Source organism: Nothobranchius furzeri, chromosome 1, assembly GCF_043380555.1.
Source record: "Nothobranchius furzeri strain GRZ-AD chromosome 1, NfurGRZ-RIMD1, whole genome shotgun sequence".
NCBI lineage: Eukaryota > Metazoa > Chordata > Actinopteri > Cyprinodontiformes > Nothobranchiidae > Nothobranchius > Nothobranchius furzeri.
In genome coordinates this window covers 84,669,176-84,692,582 of record NC_091741.1, presented here as the reverse complement: position 1 = coordinate 84,692,582, position 23,407 = coordinate 84,669,176, and the positions used below count along the sequence as shown (strand labels likewise).

Genomic DNA, 23,407 nt, shown 5'->3' with positions numbered 1-23,407 from the left:
AGACGACGAATACGGAAGTGTATCAAAGAGGCGATGAAAGGGAACACAAGTTTTGCGTTTATACAAATCACATTTGAAAGGTGTTCACGGATGGTACATGCACGGTTGCTAGGCAGCATGGCTCTGTTTTATTGGTAAAATAAAATAAGAAATACAATGCTATTGTAAGGCGTCCTGGAACGTATATGTTACGTTATATGTTATAGTATGATGCTATTTATGCTGTTGAGAAAATGCGAATAAAAAGGTACTATAACATGCTGTCAGAGCAAAACAGATTTAATGAAAAAGAACAAAATCATAGTTTTTATTTTCTAAATTACAAAATCTAAAGCTTTGGTGGACAAACATGCAATTTACTAAAACAACATAATACACCAGAATGTAAGAATATTTCAATGGCAGTGGGTTCATAAAACACAGGATCAAAGACTTCCTGATTCAAGATGTTTAAACAGAAGACCATATGACTATGTCTACACAACTAACTATATTATAAATAAAACAGGTCACAGATACAGTTTCATATAATAAAAGTAGAAGGCTGAAAACACATTTCACCTTCATTGGAGGCAAGATGGTGGATCACAATTTGTTTTGAAAACTTTTCTTTTGCTGGTTTTAAGTGATATGTAAATTTTTATCTTGATTTAGATAAGAAACAGCTTAAGCTGGAAACCCTCCTCTACTCCTCAGAATGAGTTTATTCTGTTAGACACCTTTGCAACATTAATACTTCCCCCTCAGTTTTAAATACAGTTGATCTGGTATTGTTTTGTATAATACATGGGTTAGTTCAGCTAAGCACGTTAATACAAATGGGGTAATGTGATCGTTGGTTTAATGTTAGCCCCTCTATAGATATATATATACTGTAACAGCACATTAATACATAATTTAAATGGGCAGTGTCCATATTTCAGGGAGAACCACCAAAAATTCTCTATTTAGGTCTACAAGCTTATGAGCTAATATCCTCCACCTGCCAGGTCCAGCAGTGACCCAGCAGCTTCTTGAGCCTCCACATCAAGCTGCAGGATTTCCACAGTCTCCAGGTCCAGTTCGGTGTCATCTGGCAGCACCAGGTACTGGTACTGGTCCGACTGGTAATAGTGTAACTCAATGTAGCCGCTGTCAGACAGAGGGTCTTTCTCCATGTCTTCACTGACTGTGTTCTGCTGGTAATCAGTCGATTCCATGGTGACCAGTTCCTCGTGATCCGGGGTCAAAAGGCAAGGGGTGTTGTCAGAGAAAGACGGATAATCAGTTGTGAGGATTTGGGGAGCGGATGAGGAAAGCAGCAGAGTGTGAGGAAGAGAATCTAAGTGAGGGAAAGAAGCACAGATTAAATTATGAATTCAGACATGAACAAAAATAGTGTACATTCAGGGTGATTAACAAAATACTTGTAAGAATCTTCAGTGAGCACGTGGGGGCGTAAAGCACAGGTCTGGAGCTAAAACGAGCAGACATTTGACAGAGTCTAAGTTAGGCTAGTGCTCCGTTACCAAGGTAATGGAAGGTAGTTGCCATGCCAACAGAACACAAACACAGGAACAATGCAGGGGGGAAAAGCTGCTAGTAATAAAAAAGGCCACAGAATTCTATAGACAAAAAAAACTGCAGACTAACGAAATTCACATTGAGACAAAAATGTGGGTTTGTGTCCTAAATATGAGACATGAGCCAGTGTGGGTACTAACCTGAGATTTCCATCGTTTCACTCACTACTGGCACATCATAGTCAGTTCCCTCTAACCTACATGCAACACAGAAAAACAGAACCTGGATGTTATAGTTGTCTGTGTGACGTAAAATAAACCAAGTTGATTACGCATTGATTAAAGAGAGAAATTGTCACAGATAATAATAATAATAATAATAATGCATTGAACTTATATAGCGCTTTTCCAGACACCCAAAGACACTTTCACACACTCTCACATTCACACACTGCTAGTGATGGTAAGCTACTTGTAGCCGCAGCCGCCCTGGGGAGGTCTGACAGAGGCGAGGCTGCCATTTGGCGCCATCGGCCCCTCTGACCACCACTAACACAGGCAAGTTGGGTGAAGTGTCTTGCCCAGGGACACAACAGCAGGATACCCCTGGAGGGAGCTGGAATCGAGCCCATGACCCTCCGATCATGGGGCAATCCGCTCTACCACCTGAGCTACTGCTGCCCCAAATTATGACTTCTGAGTCTGGTAAAAAAGTCAACTAACTGTAAAATCTTATTTTGGGGAATAATTTATTGCAACCAATTCAGTTTTGCATCTTATTTAGTCAATCTGTTTATAGATCAGTTTGAAATAATTAATTTTGTGTGGGAGTGACCTGAATCATATACAATCCACATATTCCACACCATAGCAGGATTAGTCCTTTCCTCCAAAACTTGCAGTATGACTACTATACATATATGCTGCCCTCTATTGGAATGTCTAAAGATTGCAGGTGGAAAATTAAAATTGTCCTCCTCTGTTACAGTACATTGATGTGATTACATAGTAAAATGTAATAGATAAAGACCAATTATAAGTCAACATCACACACTGGTGAAATTCATCTCTACGTTTGACCCATCCTTGTGGGGATCAGTGAGCTCCAGATGTGAATGCGCTCGGGAACTATTTTGTGGTTTAACCCCCCAATCCACCCCTACAACTGAGTGTCAAGCTGATCTCCCAGTCCCAGGGTAGACACATTACCACAAGGCCACTGAGAACAATTGTTGTAATAATGTGATTCAATAAATAGTTTAATTACCAAAAATAAACATTTCTGGTTATTCTCTCATGTATCAAGCTATAAATGCTGAGTACCACCCATTAAATATTTGATAGTTACAGCATTTAAACTGAGTTTGAATAAAAGTTTAAAGGGGACATATTATGCAAAACTCACCTTTCACATTCTTTTGGGTTTCTACTGCCTCTATAAACACTCCAAACGTAAAAAAAATTCATCCATCCATTTTCTCAGTGTTTAATTTTAGGAATTATATGCTTAAAACAAGCTCTTTCAAAAAGTCCCCATTTGTGATGTCACAAATGGGAAAAGTAAAGTAGAATCACCAAGGAAAAGATGCAGCTGGAGGAACAGCAGCTCTATTGTGAGCCCCTCCTCAACATCTGAGCTTCTCAGCTTATAGAAGCCTGAGTGGGGTATGGGTGGGTGTGGCCAAATCCATCTTATTTTTTTTAAGTGACAGAGCCCTGAAACGGCTCATTCTGTAGGGTACTGAAACTGCTGAGATCATTTATGTGAGAGGCATTTTGTGCAAAGAACTTCACAAACATGTTTTGTAACCATAAAACTATTATAACTTAAGTAAAAAAGTCATGGCATGAATAAATAAGCTCACTTGCATTAATGAAATGTGTTTTTGACGCAGCTAAAGAACATATGATGTGAGATTTTACTCACAGAACAGGTTTGTTTAGCAGACTGCTGTTGGTGCTGTGATAGCTGTGGGTCTTCCTCAGCACCTCCAGGAGTGCCGGACGATACTCTGGACACACGCACCACAGAGACCCCTTCCCACCTGACTAAAGAAAACATACAAATCCACTTGTTACTATGAACACATCTGATGGACATATAACTTTAAAAAGTGAACCTTTAGAGCACTGATCTGCTTGAAGACAGTTCAGTAGTTTGGATTTATTCTCAATAGTTAAGCTTGTTGATTTGTAAATCAGGTTGTGTACCCACCTGGCTCTTGACCTTCTCAATCCGACGGAAGCTCTTGCTCAAGGACAGGTTGTGTCTAACAGAGTTCCTCCAGCCACCAGTTGCTGATCTGTAGAAGGGAAATTTGTTGGCAATCCATTCATAGATGCCCTTCACTGGAAGCCTTTTGTGTGGAGAATCTTCTATTGCCATGAAGATTAAACTGCTGAAGGAGTACGGTGGCTTGGAGGACGTAGGAGCAGGAAGAGGCTGTGCAGGTGTGCAGGACCCCAGCTGAGGCAGCAGCGTCATTTTGGCAAGAGGCTGCAGAGGAAGGAGGTCACCTCTCTGATGAAGCCAGCTGAGACAGGTCAGGTCATCCTGGTCAGATATGTCCTGTTCACAACATTGCACGCTCTGTCTGTCCAGGCACTGAGACGTGCTGCGTTGTGAAAAAGGAGAGGACGAGTGAGGAGACTCTGCTGTTGTTGGAGAAAGGGAGGTAGGAGACGGTGGGAAGGAGATGGGCGAAAGTGGGAGTGAAATATTTGAGGAGGAGAAGGGAAGGGAGCCTTGGAGTGTTGTAAGACATGAGGAGGAGAAGGGTGGCAGTGTGTGGGAGCTATTCTCCATTTCTCTCAGGGGGAAATGCCCGGCTCATCCAGCTGTTTAATGGAAGACAGAGACAGAAGGAATCCGTTAAAGCATTAGTTAATCATACTCATTAAACCTTTTTACAAACTGGAATGAATATTTTGTCAGAATAAAAACGTGATTACTTGCTAAATTAGTTCCGCAGCATGAATATACACCATTAACCTTTAAGTTTCAGGAAAAAAAGTTAGTTTAAACTTTAACCCTTTGATGCATAATGGTCACTACAGTGGACAGGTACTCAAAATTGTTATTTATTTTTGCTATTAAGCACAGCTATTGAAGACTTTATTGCATTTGAGCCCCTCCATTTGGACTTCAGTAAGTCAAGCCGACATATTTCTTGTTCTGAATGCACGCTGTCCACTGAGGTGGACATGTAATAAACTATGTGTAAATTAAATGTTACAAAAAATATGTAAATATGACATTTGTTTCATTCACACCTAAAGATGAATGAAAAAAATTGTTTAAAAAATCATGGTTGAAGATTTCATAATTCATTCATCAAAGAGTTAAAAATCTGGCCTGCCAGGTTGACCTCAGTTCAGTTACTGGGTCAGTTGTTCCACTCTGATGAGCATCTTTTCTGGTCAAAGTCCATTCTAACGGATGCAAAATGTGTCCAGTGAACAAGTGTTGTCTAATAAGAATCTAAGGGCAATTGACTTTTCAGGTGCACTGTGAGACAAATTTTTAACACGCTATGGTTAATCAGGCAAGGTGGTTTTGTTTATACAGCTCATTTCATACACAGAAGCAGTGTGCTTTAACCGACTTCTTGCAGGTGAAGCTACCTTTTTTAAGCTCTGAAAGTTTGAAGACGGTGCCACATGGCTTGTACAAAGCAATACAGCAGGCAAATGGCGGAGAAATATAAAGTTTCAATTAGCTCCTCAGGTGACCCTGTCGGTACTGACGGCTTCAGGTCATAAATGATAGATTAAAAATACTCACCGGATCAACGCCGATAACTCTGAACTCAAACGTCCGGGACAAGGTGAAAGGTAGGATCCTGATGTTTAACAGAGGAGTCTCAGTCGGACCTCTCTCCCTCCGTGTCCCGTTGCTGTTCGTGGTTTCCATGGGAACCAAAAAGACGCTCTGCAGGGCGCGCGCTCAGAGGCGCACTCCCGACTAATCACGTGACGTGACAGTCCGTCAAATGGAAATGAACGTTTCCATATAACGAAAAAAATAATGCGAGTAAAACTGTTTTACTGAGAGCAAAACAAACGAAGCTGAACAGAATACTACAAAACACGAACATTTTAACATTTGAGACCCATTTTAGACAATTTAACCTAAAAGATTTACAGATTTTGATATGTAAAATGCAGCTTTAGCCATGGTTTTATTGTTTTATTCGTGTTTTTGACTTGTAACTGCGGCATATTTACATAAATGCCACTGGTATCTCTCCAGGCCAGGTATAAGATTATTTTCAGTTTAAAATTGAAAGTGTGAGAAAGTGAGTCCATAAATGTTTAGTGACAGCATGACATAGATCTGTCAGGCTTTTCAAATCCTAGAGTTTCACCATCTATTTTCTACCAGAAGCTAATGCAGGATATAGGTGTAGGAGACTGCAGGAGATAGGTGTAGGAGACTATTTTTATGTTCAGCCTGCATGAAAATCCCAGTGACTGATAATAATCTGAAATAATAATAAAAAAATGGGTTTTCAGTGTTCCACACATTTAAACAAAAATAAATGTGACAAATACACTCAACAATTTTGCACAAATATATACACAAAGCTAAAGGTTTATTCTTTTCCTACAAGTCCAAACGTCACCACCTTTGCTTTAACTGTAGATAAATAAAATTCTGAATTAAAAACAAACAGGGAGATAATGGAGTAGAAATACTGGAAAAATGGTAAATTAGGAGTTTAATGTGTGTTTTTCATCCATGCAGTAACACATGGTTTAAATACTTGAAAGCAAAGCAGGTTCAGAGTCTTTAAAAAACATTTGCACAGAACAAGTTTTAAGCAAACAAATCCGGCAAGGAAAGCCCTTATAAAGTATTTAAAGTTATGTGGACAAAAATAAAACATCTGCCATTATTATGTTAGTCACAGCAGACAGAGGAACACTTTGTTTCACATGTTCTTCATTGCAAACATTTTAAACTGAAAAGCTCAACACTTATTTCAAATGTCTTCAGTTCACTGACGAAGAGTATTAGCACAAGGACTCAAACACTCATAATGGAGGACATGTGTCCAGTTCTTGAGGTCTTAAATGCCTCACAGTCACCTAACCAAGTGAGAAGTTAACCAGTAAATAATGATTGGCTGAAAGACGGCGGTTGCCACGGTGATATAAAGTCGAAACTGAGGCCTGGCACTTGATCCCATTCCCATTGAGTCTGAGGAAAGAGATGGAAGAATCTTCATCTTCAGAGATCGAACCTGTGAAGGAAGCAAAGACTTTACCACAACTGTTCAAAAATAAGTTAAAAAGACTAAAAACATGAAACTACAAGGAGTGGTTAAGTTAGACAATCATCAGCATGTGTCATGACTTTTATATAGCATCTAAAAGAAGAAAATGACCATACACGTGCTACACGTATCCGTTTCAATTCCTGCTCTCATAGGCCCAATCTCAATACTCACACTGCGCCCTGCGGTCTTCAGCAAAGTGCACTTGGAGAAAGTGTGCAGTAGGGTTCGAGTGCATAGAACAAAAGTGTGCAAATAATTGCAGAATTGAGACAGGGAGTTAGTGTACATGACTTTTTAACAACTGAAACATAAAAATACACCTAAGAACTTTTTTCTAAGTGTGGATTTCAGGTGGTTCACTTAGTTCTTACCTTGCTACTGCATGTTCAAATATTAATCTAACATTTTTCTGTAACTAGAGTCACCTGGTGATTTGGCCTGTCATCCACCCGAAAGTGAAGATACACAGCATCAAAAGAAAAACATTTTTCGAAACCTCCAACAAAGGTGGAAATTGGCTAATTCTTCATCATCAGCATTTGCTTGTGGACATAAATAACTGTAGTTTTAGGTTCCAAAACATTGTTGCCCGCAACAAGTACTGCAAACACAGAGCAGCTCTTCTGTTCTGACGTTACATATGCAGCTTGTGTTTACGCTGCCTTACTTGTTTTAATAAGCTCAAGAACTGCTGTAGAGGACCACAGGCAAAGGACAACCGTAAGGACAGCTATTGCCCGCTACCTAGTTATTCCTAGGAGTGTTTTTCAGGAAACACTGCACAGATTTATGGAACAACTGCTACATGCTTGGCATGCCTATGAATGTGCTTAACAATGCACAGGATTTTTTGCTGAAAATGAGGTGGTGTTTCTTAGATGGGCGGGAGATGATATTTGGTTTTACAAAAACCCGGCTACATGTGTACATGGCGTTAGTCTGCTGTGCATGGGTAAATAAGCATAGCTTCCAGCTGTTCTTCTGAGGTTACAATTTCCTCTTTTTCAGCCCCTCAGAACATCTATCCATTTATCTATTCATCCATCCACCCTCGAAAAATTAGAAACTGATGCAAAAGTCCATTTATGTCAGTAATTCAACTTAGACTGAGAGACCATCTAAACCAGGGGTGTCAAACTCATTTTAGCTCAGGGCCACATTGAGGGAAATCTAGTCCCAAGTGGGCCGGACCGGTAAATTAAAAACAACTTCAGATTGTTTTCTTTGTTTTAATACAATCAATATAAAACAAGGCTGGAGCCTGAGGACAGTGTATCCAAAATAGTACAACACCTGAAGTGTACTTGAAATTTAAAAAAAAATTAAAAATCAATAAAAGAGGAAAAAAAACATTCCTCAGTGATTCAAAGAGCTTACAGATCACATGGCTAGATCAGTTTCATGCAGCACTTAAAGTATATTTGACTCATTTTACTTTACATCTTTTAGCTTTCACCAGAACATCAATATCAGAAGTCACATCCTGAGTGGCAGCCAACTTCAGGATGGGATTCAAGTTCTTGTGTGAGCCTTGAGCGCAGCTTTGTTTTATTTATACTCATTACAGAGAAAACTTGCTCACAAATAAGTTTATTTTCACTCTACATTGTAAAGTATGAAAATAAAGTTTATACAACCATCTCGCGGGCTGGATTTAACCCACTTGCGGGCCGGATCCGGCCCGCGGGCAGCATATTTGACACCCCTGATCTAAACGCACAGGAACCCTTTGCAGGTGTTTTGAATTCATTATCTGATTAGAGTGTGACACTTTGAGTCTAGAATATTGAACCTTTTCACAATTTTCTACTTGTCTGAGATTTTGAATGTGGGGTTTTCAAAAGCTGTAAGCCATAATCATCACAATTATAACAAATATAGGCTTGTAATATCTGGATTTGCATGTAATGTTTTCCCCTCACCAGTTAGACTCATGAATGACAATCCTAGGACTGCCCGCTCCAGTCGCTTGGTTTCAGTTACATGACCCTGTGTTGTGTTTGTACCTGAAATGATCCGCTCTCATCAATACCTACACTGTCTTGTATATAGTAGCCGTTTCTCTAATTGTTGCCATTTTATATTATTTCATCATGAACATTTTCTTACTTCCTATACTTGCTCATACCTTATTTTCATTTTTCTTTTTTGCACCAAGTACTGCAGCAATTTCCTAATGTTGTGATTTCCTGCACACAAGGCAATAAAACTCTTCTGATTCTAATGAGTCTATCTGATATATTAGTGTTACTTTTAAAGTTGAATTATTGAAATGCACAAACATTTGCACCATATTCTAATTTTTTGAGTTTCACCTGTGCTAATCCAAAAACAATACTTTTTTTCTTTGTGTACTGTGTTTTTAATCTATAATTTCTAGTTTTAAATAGGGGGGGGGGGGGGCATCTAAAAATAAACATGTGACCTACTTGTGTGGTCTAGTTGATCATAGAGATAATGGCCATTCATACAATGAAGGAACAAAAAACAGCTTTGATGACAAATAAAAATTCTTACTTAGTGGGTGAAATGAATTTTATAACAACTTCCATAATGACAATACAAAAACAGAGTAAACCCAAATCTGAGTAAGATAATACTAATAACAGCTGTCATCAATAACAAAAGCAACCCTAAATCTATTTTAGATTTTTAAATGTGAGTTGTAGATACTTACAATGAAGAACATAAGGGCACAGGAGGACCAGGCAAGGGCCACATAATAACCATCACTGCCAAAAAGTAAGCCACACAACACTGTGAAGATCATTCTAGATGAAAGAAAACACCCAATAAGTAAACATAAGCAAAAACTAAGTTGGTACAAAGAAGAGCTTTGATAACTTATTTAGAAATTTTAGCCTAGAAATCTAGAGACAGTAGCCGAAGCTAAATCACTTGCTCTGCATGTCGGTCTAGCCACACTCCATTGAAGAAGAAGAAGAAGAAAATATCATTTCTATAGCACCTCTGAAGATAAAAATCACGAGGCGCTTGGTCCCAGTCCCTCAGCAGGTCTACTATTGGCCCAAACAGTCTTGTGTCTTGCCAGTTACAGCACTATCAGTTTGGTGGGTGGAATGATTTGACAGAGTGGAAAAACTAAGGTGGCAGTGGCTCGTTTGAAATGGCTTTGGCATCAAAGTTGGACTATTGAGACGGGCTGTTCTTTAGCCGTTTTAACCAAACAATGCCGTCAATTTGCCACAACGTCATGGTGGTATCAGGGAGCCTTAGGTCGTTTATAAGTGGTCAGACCTTGGCAGTAATGAGTCACAATTGTTTCTTTTTTACAAAAGATTAGGCAATGGCGGTATAAAAGGGGTTGCTGCTGCAGACTTTTGTTTATCTTGGACATTACTTGCTTTTTATTGAAATTGAAGGCGCAATATTTGTGTTTTTTTTTTTAACAAGCCACTGCTAAAGGTCCTCCACAGCCTCTGTGCAGTCTCTGGTAATCTGATCTCCAGCTCTAACGGAGAGAAGCTCGTGGACCATCCATACATCCATTTTCAGTTGCTCAACCGGAGTCGGGTTGCGAGGGCAGCAGCCTAAGCCGAGACGCCCAGACTTCCCTCTCCCCAGCTACTTGGGCCAGCTCTTCCAGGGGAATCCCAAGGCATTCCCCGGCCAGCCGAGAGACATAGTCCCCCCAACGTGTCCTGGGTCTCAACGATAAAAAAAAAATCATACTGATTGATATTAATAATTATTAAACTATATGAAAAATGTTGAAAATATATTTTAAGGACAGTCCTGCTCATCTTAGGCCATTACTTTATGAAAAAGCAAGTTGGTTGCATTACCAGACTTGTTTTGTATTTTACTAGAGCAACAGGCAAATCCTCAGTGCTTATCCTCCTCGACTTATCGGCTGCATTTGACACTGTCAACCATGGCTTCCTTTTGTCCACACTCTCTAGCATGGTCATCACAGAGAAAGCACACGCCTGGGTTGAATCGTACCTCACAGGACGATCATTCAGTGTATCTTGGCTTGGACAATCCTCTACCGCGCACCATTTTGCCACAGGAGTCCCCCAGGGCTCTGTACTAAGACCTCTTCTCTTTGCCATATACACCATCTCACTGGGTGAGATCATTCAATCACATGGCTTCTCCTACCACTGCTATGCAGACGACACCCAGCTCTATCTGTCATTTCCACCGGACGACCAAACTGTCTCTGCATGAATATCAAACCGTCTCTCTGACATATCAAAATGGATGAAATCCCACCATCTCCAACTCAACCTCTCTAAAACTGAACTACTTGTCATCCCAGCAAAACCATCCATACAGCACAATATCTCAATCCAAAATGACTTCCTGTCTCTGGCTCCTTCAAAGGCAGTTCGAAATCTGGGTGTTGTGATTGATGAACACCTGACCTTTAAAGATCATGTTGCCTCTGTTGCTCGTTCATGCCGCTTTACGCTGTATAACATACAAAAGATCAGACCATACCTAACACAACATGCCACCCAGCTCCTGGTGCAATCTACTGTCATCTCCCGCCTCGATTACTGCAATGCCCTTCTAACTGGTCTTCCAGGCTGTACTGTGAGACCTCTTCAAATGGTCCAGAACCCAGCGGCGCGTCTGGTCTTCAATCAGCCAAAAAGAGCACACGTCACCCCTCTGTTCATTGAGCTCCACTGGCTACCGCTAGCAGCACGCAACAAATTCTAATTGCCTAACACTAGCATACAAAGCCCGTGATGGTACGGCTCCCATCTACCTGAGCCCTCTTGTAAAGGCTTACGTCTTGGCCCGGCCGCTCCGGTCATCACAGGATTGTCAGCTAGCAGTGCGTACACCACGCTCAGGACAATCCAGACTCTTCTCATGCATCGTTCCACAAATGTGGAATGACCTTCCAAGCACTACCAGAACAGGGGCTTCCTTTTCAATTTTCAAGAAACTCCCGAAGACCCTGCTCTTCAGAGAGCATCTTCTTAACTAGCACCCTGCCTGCACCAGTCCCCCCTCTCTACCGTCCACTCCTTGTTCCCTCCTCTCCATGACTGATGTCAAGTTGTTGTTGTTAGCCTCAAGCACAATATGCCTATTATCACTTGTAAGTCGTTTTGGACAAAAGCGTCTGCTAAATACATAAACATAAACAGATAGAGGTACTTAAGTCCTAAAATTGGGGGCAGCAGTAGCTCAGGAGGTAGATAGAGCGGGTTACCAAATGATGGGAGAATTGCAAGTTAAATCCCAAACTCCCGCCAGGGCATTCTGCCATTGTGTCCTAGAGCAAAACACTTCACCCAACTTGGCTATGTTGGTGATGGTCGGAGGCCGATAGCGCAAATAGCAGCCTCGTCTCTGTCAGACTCCCCCCGAGTGGCTGTGGCTACATAGTAGCTTACCATCACCAGCAGTGTGTGAATTTGTGTGTTAATAATGAATATCCCTTTTAGTGCCTAGAAAAGCACTACATAAATCTAATCCATTATTAAACATTCATTATTATTATTATTACTATTTTGAAAAAGGATGTATTTGCGTCTTCTTCAACGGTGTATGGTGGACCGCCCCATTGACTGACATCTGTAGTCACAAGTACAGTATGTCACGTTGTTTATTGTCCAAAAGCATACTGAAACTGTTTGAAAGACAAATGTAGACCCTGCCCTACGACTGAGCCGACTACGGGTCGTGGCTAGATTATATATTCACATTTATAGGATGGCTTTCCAGGCCATGGAAATATACCACTGAGAGCCATATTATTAACTGGTAGATCACATTCATTAGTGTTTTGAGAGATGACCAAGTTATGAACTATGACATCTGTTTACCCGACATATTTGTATCCACTGTAGGCAATGAGATCAAACGTTGATAGGTCACTGTGTACTGTCAGCAGATACAAGCTGAGCAACAGGACCAGAACCTCGATGATGATCCACACGAGGGCAGTGCTTGCACAAAGTCCAAGGACCTCGGGACTGAACCTTCACACAAGTCAACACACACTCCTTATTAAGCTTCTCTGACACACAAGTGAGCTGCATGAGATAAAAAATAATGACTCACCTTTTTTGAATACCAAGGGCCATCCCAGCAAGTAAAATGTAGGTGATGAAAGCCATGGCTACATCAGAAACAACAAATATTTATTAAGCAGAAACTACAAATGATTCTGTCAATGATTAAATTAAGATAGTAGAAAACTTGGTGACACACGAAAGAATATGGGATGAAACTTACTTGGTATGTAAAGATCAGGTGCATTTACATCCTGTCTTGGAGTCAGTGGAGTGTCTCTATGGTAACGGACCTCCCAATCCTACAAAGAACACACAAACATATAATGAATAACAATAAATAACCCATCAGGGTCATATGCAAATGATGCCAGATACTAAACAAAAACAAGTTGTAGGATAAACACAAACAGGCGGGGGCTTATTATATATCTCCATTTATCCGTTAAATAAATACAGCATTTTATTTTGATTAACTAATCAACATTACTGGTGAGATCAATACACAGCTGATTTGGAGTTTAGCAGGTAATTATAAAAAATTGAGTCCAAACCAAATGTTTGTAATGCACCTGACGAGGCCAGGCTGGTTGCCATAAATACATTACACACAGCGTGTGGCTGGCTTTAATATAGGAGCTTGTACTGACTGTAATTTACACATTAGTGGAGCACAAACTGTATCTGTGTGTTATTTTATAATCAGAAAGAGGACATAACTGAGCTCAGAGTTCTTTTAAATACAGCACACACCAGCAAACACAGCACAAGTCTGTTTAAAAACAAAAACCAGACGACTGATAAGGAACAAGTTTATCTTGTGCACAGTTTCAATGTAATAACTGTTTAATTACATAAATGATACCAGAGAGAATCAGGCAGCAATTAGGTACATTTTTTATGTCGCCACAAACACTGACGGGGAACAAAGTCTGCTGGAATCGGATTACCTGATGTGTGTACGGGAACATGAGGATCATCAGTTTCTTCAACACATATTTGGTATCCACTGCAAAGAAGTACTTCAGCTTGTTCACAGACATGAATCTGCTAATCTGAAATGCAACGTGTAAACAATTATTTATCAGATGAGAACTCAAAGTTCATCACAGTTAATGAATACAGCTGATATAAATACAGCCATTACTAACATGAAGAAGATGATTACTCTAGAGTTTTCTAAAAACAACAATCAAATCTTGGAAAAAACAGCTTCTAGAGAAGGGGATCCAAACTTTTCATGACGAGGGTAAAAATCATCAAGTTTAAAGTTTTCACAAGCATTACAATTTATAAATGCTAAAATTATTATTTATGGTGATTTTTTACTTGTACAGTTCACAAAAGGTCTAAAACAGACACATTTGTAAAAGTATTAACATAAAAATTTCCACATTCTAGAAATACAATAGGAGACAAACTAACTTATTCCAAGAGCCAGACATGCCTGTTCCAGAGTGTAACTAACCAAGTATATATTGGAAACACAAATAGGATAACACTAACACAGCAGATGTCTCTTAAGGTAAAAACAAAGTGCAACCTCTTTAAATTTTAAGCAGGATGTAAAAATAAAGATGAACCAGGTGCTCGGCAGTTTCTGACAAGAAATAAAATATTCCCACAAGTTTTAAAAAATCCAAAAGATTCTACCATGTTATATAATAAAAACTGAAAAGACAAAACAGAAAGCTGTGTGGAGAAACCAAGGCTATGTCCTGAGTAAACAGCCATCTTAGTTCTAATTGTTTGTATAAATGATGAACACTTTGGTGAGGAGGAATTACAGAAAACTCATCTTTGCTTCAGTCGACTTGAGTTTGCAGACATTCATTACTGTACATCCCTCTTCAAAGGTCTCCACCACAGGATTTCAATCACGTGTCTGGTCCTGACACTGATTGGGCCTTTAGAACATCTTGATATACCTTTGAAGACTTTTTGGATGTGTTTGAGCTCATCAACCATATTTGGCCAAGCTTTACCTACTGGGACAGACTATACAGAGTATTCTGGAATCAAAACAATGACAAAGTATCCAAATCATCATACCTCCACCAACATGCTGACAGCTATTTTGAGCTGTTGGTGCTGGATTCCATTTTTACCCACAACAGAGTTGTGCATTTTTCCAAAACATCTCACCAGTCCACAGAAGATTGTTTCAGATGTCTTTTGGCTGGTGCAAGTGGACTATGTCATGCTGTCATGTTATATTTAGACAGCAGATGTTTTCTCCTTTAGAAGTCTAAGACATAGCCCCGGGGCTGTGATGTCCCATCCTGCATCTCAAGGGCCAATATAATGAAATTTTTAAATGTTTCTCTGCTGCAACAAACCCAATTCAACTATATGGGTGATTCAAAACACTCCTGCAGAAGTTGAGGACATGCTGAACTGGCAATTCCCCCTGATGATCAGCTAATCAAGTGTCCTTTTTCTCTAAAATCCCATGAGAGGGTGTACTTTTTACCATAACTCTATGAGGAACACAAAGTTCAACATAGAAAAAGCTCCTGTTTAGCTGAAAATTAAGTGACCCTACCATAATGCTTGAACCCAATCGGTCATTTTTACACACAGAATCAGATGTTTACGAGTGTTTACAGCTACACTTTTATTTAATTGACCCATTGTTTGCCTCAGATTGGAATTTTTTAAGCTGTTTGGTTTGCAGTTACACACAGTGTTGTATCTTATTATTGAGGATATGTGTGACGCTAGTCCTCACCTCTTTGTTTACCATATCTTTTCCTTGGTTGGCTAAAGATGAGCCGTACATCATGGCAGCGTTGGCCATTGGGTCGGTGAACAGGTTGTTAACCGCCACACCTCCCTGCATGTCATTTGAGGGTCCTCCTATGTTATAACCAGGTGCGTAAAAGCCCTGGCTGTTCATCCCAGGTGCTGCCGAGCTGGTGTCGTCAAACAGGACAGAGTCCCCAGTGGGCGGAGCAGCTCGAGCTCTTGGCTTAGCTGTGAACATAAAAAACAGCACTGTTAATAAAGGCAATTTCATTTCTACATTAATGTCTTTTACATCATGTTTATTATTACAATTGTAATTAGGGCTGCAACAACGAATCGATAAATTCGATGAAAATCGATTACTAAAAGCGTTGGCAACGAATTGCGTCATCGATTCGTTGTGTTGCACAACTCTTCCAAAAGCGCCCCCCCCCCGCCGTTGCGCGCAGACCAGAGCAAGTCAGATCAGCGCGAGGGAGAGCCGCAGATCAGCGCGAGGGAGAGCCGCAGATCAGCGCGAGGGAGAGCCGGCAGACTTGCGCTGCTGCGAACCGGTTCCGCATTGTTGCACAGCGATCCAGGCAGCTGCTTCCAGCGCACGGTCCATTCTCAAAGTGGCGCAACCAAAAAACTATAATTAGCACACGATCGTTCATGTCCGCACATGTTCTCTATTTTCTGTCTTATTTGTGCCTGAAGCTCGCTACTGCGGAGCTCATCACCTGTGCTGTGGTGATGTCACCTCACGCAGCATCGAAAACGCGCTCTGCGCTTTTCGGTCAGGAGATCCCTTTGATCTGCTCAAAAGTAACTGATGAGGTGAAAAGGTAAGAATCCAGGCAACAGATTTTCTGGAGAGTTTAGAGGAGATGCAGGAAGATGAGAGACAGACAGGACAGGAAAATAGTTCAATAAAAACAAGAAAACAAAACAAAGTGTTGAAAAGTAAAATGTAGGTAGATTTATCACCACTACACGTTTTTACCTATAAAAAACAATAAGTTATACACATGTCATATTTATACATCTGAAACAAATCAGATCACCTTCAAAACTCAGTCACACACCCAGGGCCGTTTCAAGACATTTTGGGGGCCAAGGCAAAATGCCCCCCCCCCCCCCCCCCCCAATAACTGGGCTCCCCAGAAGCCTCTGTGTAATTCATGCCCTCTCCAGTAGTGTTAGTTATATGGTGTTTATAAAAGCCCCTCAGACATTACTGACATGTTCTAATATTATCAGATGAAAAACTAAATTATCAGACATGCTGTCTCATCTGCTTCTTTTATAAACTTGCAAAAAGTAACAAAACCATTTGAAAGCCACTATTTGTGGATTCTCTGAAAGTTTCCATGGAGTGTGTGACAACTTATTTTTTCATTGATCCTATCGTCTAATCTCACAGCTGAAACAAGCATCCTTAATAATCTGTGCACAGGAAGCTTACCGATGCTGTAGTAAAACAAAAGGTATAATAATTTATTATTAATAAAACCTTGTTGCAGCACTAAAGCAGAAAAATTAGATTTTGCATTAAATATGCAAAATATTTACATATGAATTGTTTTAGAGCCCTTTAATTGGCAGAATCTGATATTAATTTAGTTCTTACAAAAAATGGGTCCCAACATGGTTTGTGTGGCGTTGCCATAGTGTGACGTCATAGGCACAGATCCCCTGTCCTCTTGTTTGGAAATGGAAATATGGTCACCCTACATTAAACAAACTGTCCACCCGGGCTTTTGCGCTGCACAGAGACGCTTCGCTGCCTACGACTGAACGTCAGTTGAGAGTCAGTCTCATGCAGACTAACCAATGAAGAGAGGGCCTCAAGTTAAGACCCTCTCCTCATTGGTCAGTCCACACGAGGTGGGTCAAAGGTTACTCTGGGCGGGTTACGTGTTGTCAGGCATTCAAGTATTGAGTATATTTACTGCATATTACAGTAAAATATTCTGTATGTGACCACATTATGGTGATCCTCGGGTCGTGATGATGGAGCCCTTGAATATTGTTGCCCAGGGTACAACAAAGTGTTAATCTGGCCCTGGTTCCGCCGTCACATTCCCGCAGAAACTGGTTGATCACACCGGGGCCAGACTACTAGCATGTGGTTTTACAACCACAATGTCCTCAGAAGCAAAAACGCTTTTAAAAGGGAGGGAGGAGTCCTAACTGTTGCTGCAGGCGTGTTGTGTGAGAGTGCAGTTATATACTGGTTAATATATTTTTGGGTTCAGTTGCTTTCATGTGGCCTAATGTGAGTCTATTTGGGATCATTGGAATGATCAGCAGCATTTCTTGATGTGACTTTATGGCAGTTGCCCAGGGCATCATCGCAAGGAGAATGGCATTCATTTACTTTTGTTTTATTTGGTATTTTTTCAGTCATTTTTGGAAATAGTGATCAATTTTGATTAATTCACAGCCTATGTTTAATTACATTTAAAATAAATGTCAACAGATGAGATCAAACAAAACAGATGAGAATTGCCCTTAAGCTGTTTAACTTGGACCAAGCATTTTAGGTCACAGATAGATGTAGCTTAGGGTCTCTGTCTACACACCTTATAAGACAGTTTAGGTGATGGCATGTTGTTTTTCTGCTATTGAACTGTTTTCTAATAATGTTGTGTTAAATAAAGTGAAGGAAGGAGAGAAATAACGTTTCCCTAGCAGTTTTTAAAAATTTCCCCATGTAATCCGATTAATCGTGTCGAGACCCCATCCGATTAATCGATTATCCAAATAATCGTTTGTTGCAGCCCTAATTGTAATTGTCACAAATATATTGTTTCTGCAGTGCTTCGGGATAAATAATAACCCTAATCATTAACTCTGAAACATACTTTGTGGTTTATGTTTTTAAACAAATCACATCACCCAAAATTTCCTGAAAACTAGGGCTGCACAATATATCGAAAAATTATCGTCATAGCGATAACAGGACGTGCGATAGGCCCATCGCAAAACACGGCAAAAACAGCGATAAATGTTTGGTTCAAACATTTCCATCCGTGTCATACATCAGCTTTTTGTAAACCAGCTGTTTTTTACGCGGAAGTATTATTTGACCAATCAAATGTAGTCCTTCTGATATGCGGCCAATCAGATGGTTCCGTTCACGTAATACGCCCGCCCCCTACATAGACCCTTTTGGAAAGCAACACCCGAACAGAGTTTGCGGCGCTGTTCCCATGTTCGTCATGCTGGCTCAGAGCAACGAACACACTTTGTGCTGATGTTTCTGGATTCAGCGCTGCTTTCAAACATGAACGTGAGTCCGTTCGGTGTCGTTAATCATTTTTACCGGGCTGACTCCGACATGTGCCAGTGAACCAACCCACCTTCATGTCGCTAGTGTTAGCCCCAGGCTCCGGTTAGCTTCCAGCTAAAAGGCTACAGCACTCTCCTCCCAGTCCCACCCTGCTAAAGAGGGCCTGGAAAAGTTCCCCCACACATCAAAGTGATTTTTTCTTTATGAGCTTTTATAACCTTGTTAATCAGGATAGTTGATTTGCTGCTGCACATAAACTGTCAGTCAGAAGCTCTGCTAGCCGGTTATCTTAAGAGGAGCTAGTTCAGTTTGTTAGCTTGTTATCAGAATCATAGTTGCAGTTTCATCATCTGAGCTGCTTTTTAAGCTCTAGGTAAACTTGTTCAATTTGGGGTTAAAAACAAACGTTTTCACATATTTTCCATGTAGTTTTTTGCCAGTTCCTCTTCTGAAAGGTAGACAATTGTTTTTCTCTTTCCCTCAGAAAATCTTAATATTCTCCTAGTTTGGCTCGGCACAGTTCACTTCCCAGTTACAGCAACAGCCATATATCATAACCACATAAGTGGAGAAAACGTTCAGTAGCAATGAGAGAATTTGCTGTTGCATTTAAGTGATGTTAACTATTATTTAACATTTAAACTTATTTTCTGATTTTTTTATTTTTTTATTCAAAAAACCCTGGTAAGGGATGTTTTTCTGTATTTGGAGCATCAGAAAAAGTTTTATGGTGGAGGTGATGTTTTAAAGTCACTGAGAAACTGCATGCATGCAGTTTGTTGTTTTGCTGCTAATACAGTAGCAGGTGCAGCTGCATATTTTTGCAATAAAAATGTTATGTTGTAATGGAATTCATGCATTAGTTTTTGTTTGCTTTAAACCCAGAGCAGACGTCACACGCCAGATGACATCAACACTGCATACTTTAGTATTTGTTAGGGATGGGTACCTTTGACATTTGAATCGATCCGGTACTAATTCCCGGTACCTACGAGTCGATACCGGTACTTAACGGTACCAATTTTCGATACTTTTGAGTGTTTATTATTTTAATTATCTTTTATAATTAAATATATATTTTTCTCAACATATAACCATATTTGATAAATATCACGATAAATAACATACAACTGTTTGTATTAACATCGTCCTTGTAGTTTTATAAGCTGATAATTAAACTGAAGCAAACATCTTTACTGTGAACTAAATTTACTGTGCATCTTCATTCCTTTTGCCGTCCTTTTTCATTTGATTTTTCCTACTGGGAAGATAGAATTTCCGAGGAGAAAGCGAACGCACCATTAGCTGATAACAACGGTGGCAATGGAAGCTAACATATCAAGCTAACGTTATCTTAGTTTATTTAGCTGCTGGAGCAGATTAAAACGATGATGCCTCAAACTTAGATCGTTGTCACTGGTTTTACCTTCACCCAATCACCCGTCGCATTTAGTAAAGTAAAGCCAAACTTTAGAGCGCGTTCATGTTCTTCTAGTCGGAAATTCGGAGTTCCGAGGAGAAAGCGAACGCACCATTAGCGAAACGGAAGCTAACAAATCAAGGTAACGTTATCTTAAACATTTTATTTACCTACTGGAGCAGATTAAGATGAGGATGTCTCACTTAGATCGTTGTCTGTCGCTAGTTTCATCACCCATTTACCCATCACATTTAGTGAAGTGGACCCAAGCTTTAGCGTGCGTTCTTTCTATCATGCTTGCTCTGTTTACAACGGACTCGCAGGGACCGGCGACATAACGCTCTTGCGCATACGCAACTGTCTTGGCAGTACCGAAACGAGGCACCGTTTGAAATGACGTGAATCGGTGTTCGGTCGGTACTATGGAATTCGGTCGGTACCTTAAAAAGTACCGAATTCGGTACTCATCCCTAGTATTTGTTCATTTATCATGAGTAATATCGATATCGCAATATTAAGCACTGTTATCGAATATCGCAGGTTTTCCTAATATTGTGCAGCCCTACTGAAAACAGTTTTGTAAGTGATGATTTATGTCCTGAAATGTCTAAACACACACACACACACACACACACACACACACACACACACACACACACACCAGTAAATGTACTAAGGAAGTGGCCTACTCTGTCATTTATTACTGAGACGACAGCACATTAAAATCGGAAGTAGAAACTATGCGTTTGTGTTCAACACCCCCCCCCCCCCCCCCCCAAAGAAAAAATAGTGATGATTAATTTTTCCACTTACTTGCTCGGTACCCCTGATGTGGCAAGTCCATTGTAGCTAGAAATAAAATAATAACAGGTTAGCTCAATTTCCGCTAACTTGGTGTCAGCTCTCTGTTAGTTTATGTCAGCTGGTTTTTAGCAGGGGTTTTATGTAAACTCGAAAACCAGTGCAATCAGATGTACATTTATAAGCCTCTGTCTAGTATGAAGGTACAAACGTGTTAAAGCGTCCCTGCCAGTTAATGCTAACAAGCACAAAAAGCTAAGTTAATAATTATTTTGTTAAGTTTTTTGCCGGCAGAAGATAACAAGAGACAGAGAAAACCTTTTCAACAGCATTTCTTATAACTGCATTATAGATTTAAGTAATAAAAGAGTTTTATGAGAAAATGTCAAAAGCTACGAGCACTTACCTGCAGAGCTAACGTTAGAGGCTAGCTACGTGGCTAACTGCTCGGGTTGATCCCACCCCCTCCTCACTGTGATTGGTTGACGTCAGCCTGCCTGCGTGGCACACAACATGCCAGCACAAAATACGTATGTACAGTCTATGCAAAATACACACACCTTCCGCCGTCAGGCTTTAGTTTACGGTCACCAGGCAACTGAAGGCCATTTCCTTTTACTATTTAGAGATTTGCTTGTTCTTGTTCAACAGTTTGGTGCATCATTTCAGTCATTCCCAAGCATTTTAGTTTCTAAAAGACAGAAAATTGTCTTTTAGATATCGCCTCTCAAGATAAAAATCAGAAAGTCCTTCACAAGAACAAAGGTTAGAAAAAGATTTAAAAATATCATAAAAATAAGAACATTTTAAAAATTGTGTAAAAAATGTGAGGAAACAGAAAGAGAAAACGAATAAAAAAAGAGGGAAATCAGTGGATCCCCTGAAAGGTGGAATTGGTAGAAAGAACAGAGAAAGTAGAGGGTGGTGATGAGGGACACACACACAAGCTAATCTGAACAGATGAGTTTTCAAACCACCAAATATTAATGAAAAGGACTGCTGCCTCAAACATCTCTAGCTGGACCATATAAATATCAGTACAATAAAAAACATTTACTGTTTGAGTCACAACACTGGCATATTCATCATTAAAGTCTAAAATATTTGCCAGTTACACTAACATTACAGTTGAAGTGGTATGGTCCAATATGTTTGGCTTTTGACTTCACTAGTTATCTAGTGCATTGCTGGGTCATAAGTGTGGGCGACGGTGGCACAGGAGTTAAGTGCTCGCCCCGTAATCGGAAGGTTGCAGGCTCGAGCCCCGCTCAGTCTGTCACTGTCGTTGTGTCCTTGGGCAAGACACTTAACCCACGTTGCCTGCTGGTCAGAGGGACCAGTGGCCCTGTGCTTGGCAGCCTCGCCTCCGTCAGTGCGCCCCAGGGCAGCTGTTCCTACATTGTAGCTCATCACTATCAGTGTGTGAATGTGTGTATGTATGTGTGAATGACTGGTTGTGTTGTAAAGCTCCTTGGGGGTCTCTACTCTAGAAGGCGCTATATCAAATACAGGCCATTTACCATAAGTGTTAAAAGTAAGAGTTTGTTTTGACTAGAGCACCAAACTGTGCTACTATTGTGAAAAAATCTTCAACTAGCATAGAAAGCACACACAGGTATATAAATATAAAGTCCAAAGTGCCACTGTTTAATAGATTGTGATACACTGCTTGTCCTCAAATTATGAATAATTTGTGTCAGACTTGTGTCTCTATCGTAGATATTATTGGAGCAATGCCCATTTCTCTCATATTTCTAAATGATTGAAAATCATTCAAAAGCTGATTAATACACAAAAGTTTTCAGTTTTGATTTAAATGTTAGTTGGTACACATTTTAGGGTCATAAGGAAGCTAATGCCATCTGTTTGCAGCATAGCTAAAAGCGCACAGTTAAAAAAAACCTGGTTCTGTGTGGAGGGAACAATCATGATAACTATTTTAGTCATTTTACATTGACATCAGATGAAGTTTCATATGAAAAGACACTATAAAAATGTATTAGAAATACACCTGTTTACATAAGCTGTTACAAACCACGTTTTAACAGCTGTAATTTTAAGAATTAATTATTTACATCTTTTATGAACTAAGATCATTTTGTTCAAATCCAGCAATTTCTAGGGTAAAACTGGTTTTCTCTGACTAATATGACTGAAAATTTAAGAATGAAGACATAACACAAATAAACGTTTTACAATAAGTCAATAAAACATATTGAGGTTTAGCTCAATATAAGCATTCAATTTAAAATAACAATTTCATACAAACCCCTGAGACCCTGTGGCCACATATGAGGACTAATATTTTATTCTCTTCAACTTAGACCTTTTTTCTTATTTAGAGACACTTTATATTGACTTCAAATAAAAAAAATCTC

At 39.9% G+C, this 23,407-nt stretch overlaps 2 protein-coding genes across 3 annotated transcripts; both read right to left on the bottom strand.

Annotated features, from left to right (window-relative positions):
- Positions 1-825: 825 nt before the first annotated feature.
- si:ch211-145o7.3 (forkhead box protein N2) lies at positions 826-5,409 on the bottom strand. The gene is made up of 5 exons (XM_015948537.3): positions 5,287-5,409; positions 3,718-4,340; positions 3,430-3,551; positions 1,704-1,759; positions 826-1,321 (listed from the first exon to the last, which is right to left on the bottom strand). Exons 2-5 carry the CDS (start codon positions 4,306-4,308, stop codon positions 969-971), a joined length of 1,122 nt encoding a protein of 373 aa, XP_015804023.3. The 5' UTR covers positions 4,309-4,340; positions 5,287-5,409; the 3' UTR covers positions 826-968.
- A 788-nt stretch (positions 5,410-6,197) lies between these two features.
- Positions 6,198-21,526, bottom strand: yif1a (Yip1 interacting factor homolog A (S. cerevisiae)). Of its 2 annotated transcripts, none has more exons than XM_015948561.3 (9): positions 21,436-21,526; positions 21,042-21,077; positions 15,515-15,759; positions 13,734-13,838; positions 13,007-13,085; positions 12,833-12,890; positions 12,595-12,750; positions 9,462-9,555; positions 6,198-6,748 (listed from the first exon to the last, which is right to left on the bottom strand). In XM_015948561.3, exons 2-9 carry the CDS (start codon positions 21,070-21,072, stop codon positions 6,590-6,592), a joined length of 927 nt encoding a protein of 308 aa, XP_015804047.1. In that variant the 5' UTR covers positions 21,073-21,077; positions 21,436-21,526; the 3' UTR covers positions 6,198-6,589. The 2 variants fall into 2 exon arrangements, with proteins under 2 accessions (XP_015804047.1, XP_015804057.1); XM_015948571.3 differs by having other exon boundaries at positions 9,462-9,516.
- Positions 21,527-23,407: the final 1,881 nt, after the last annotated feature.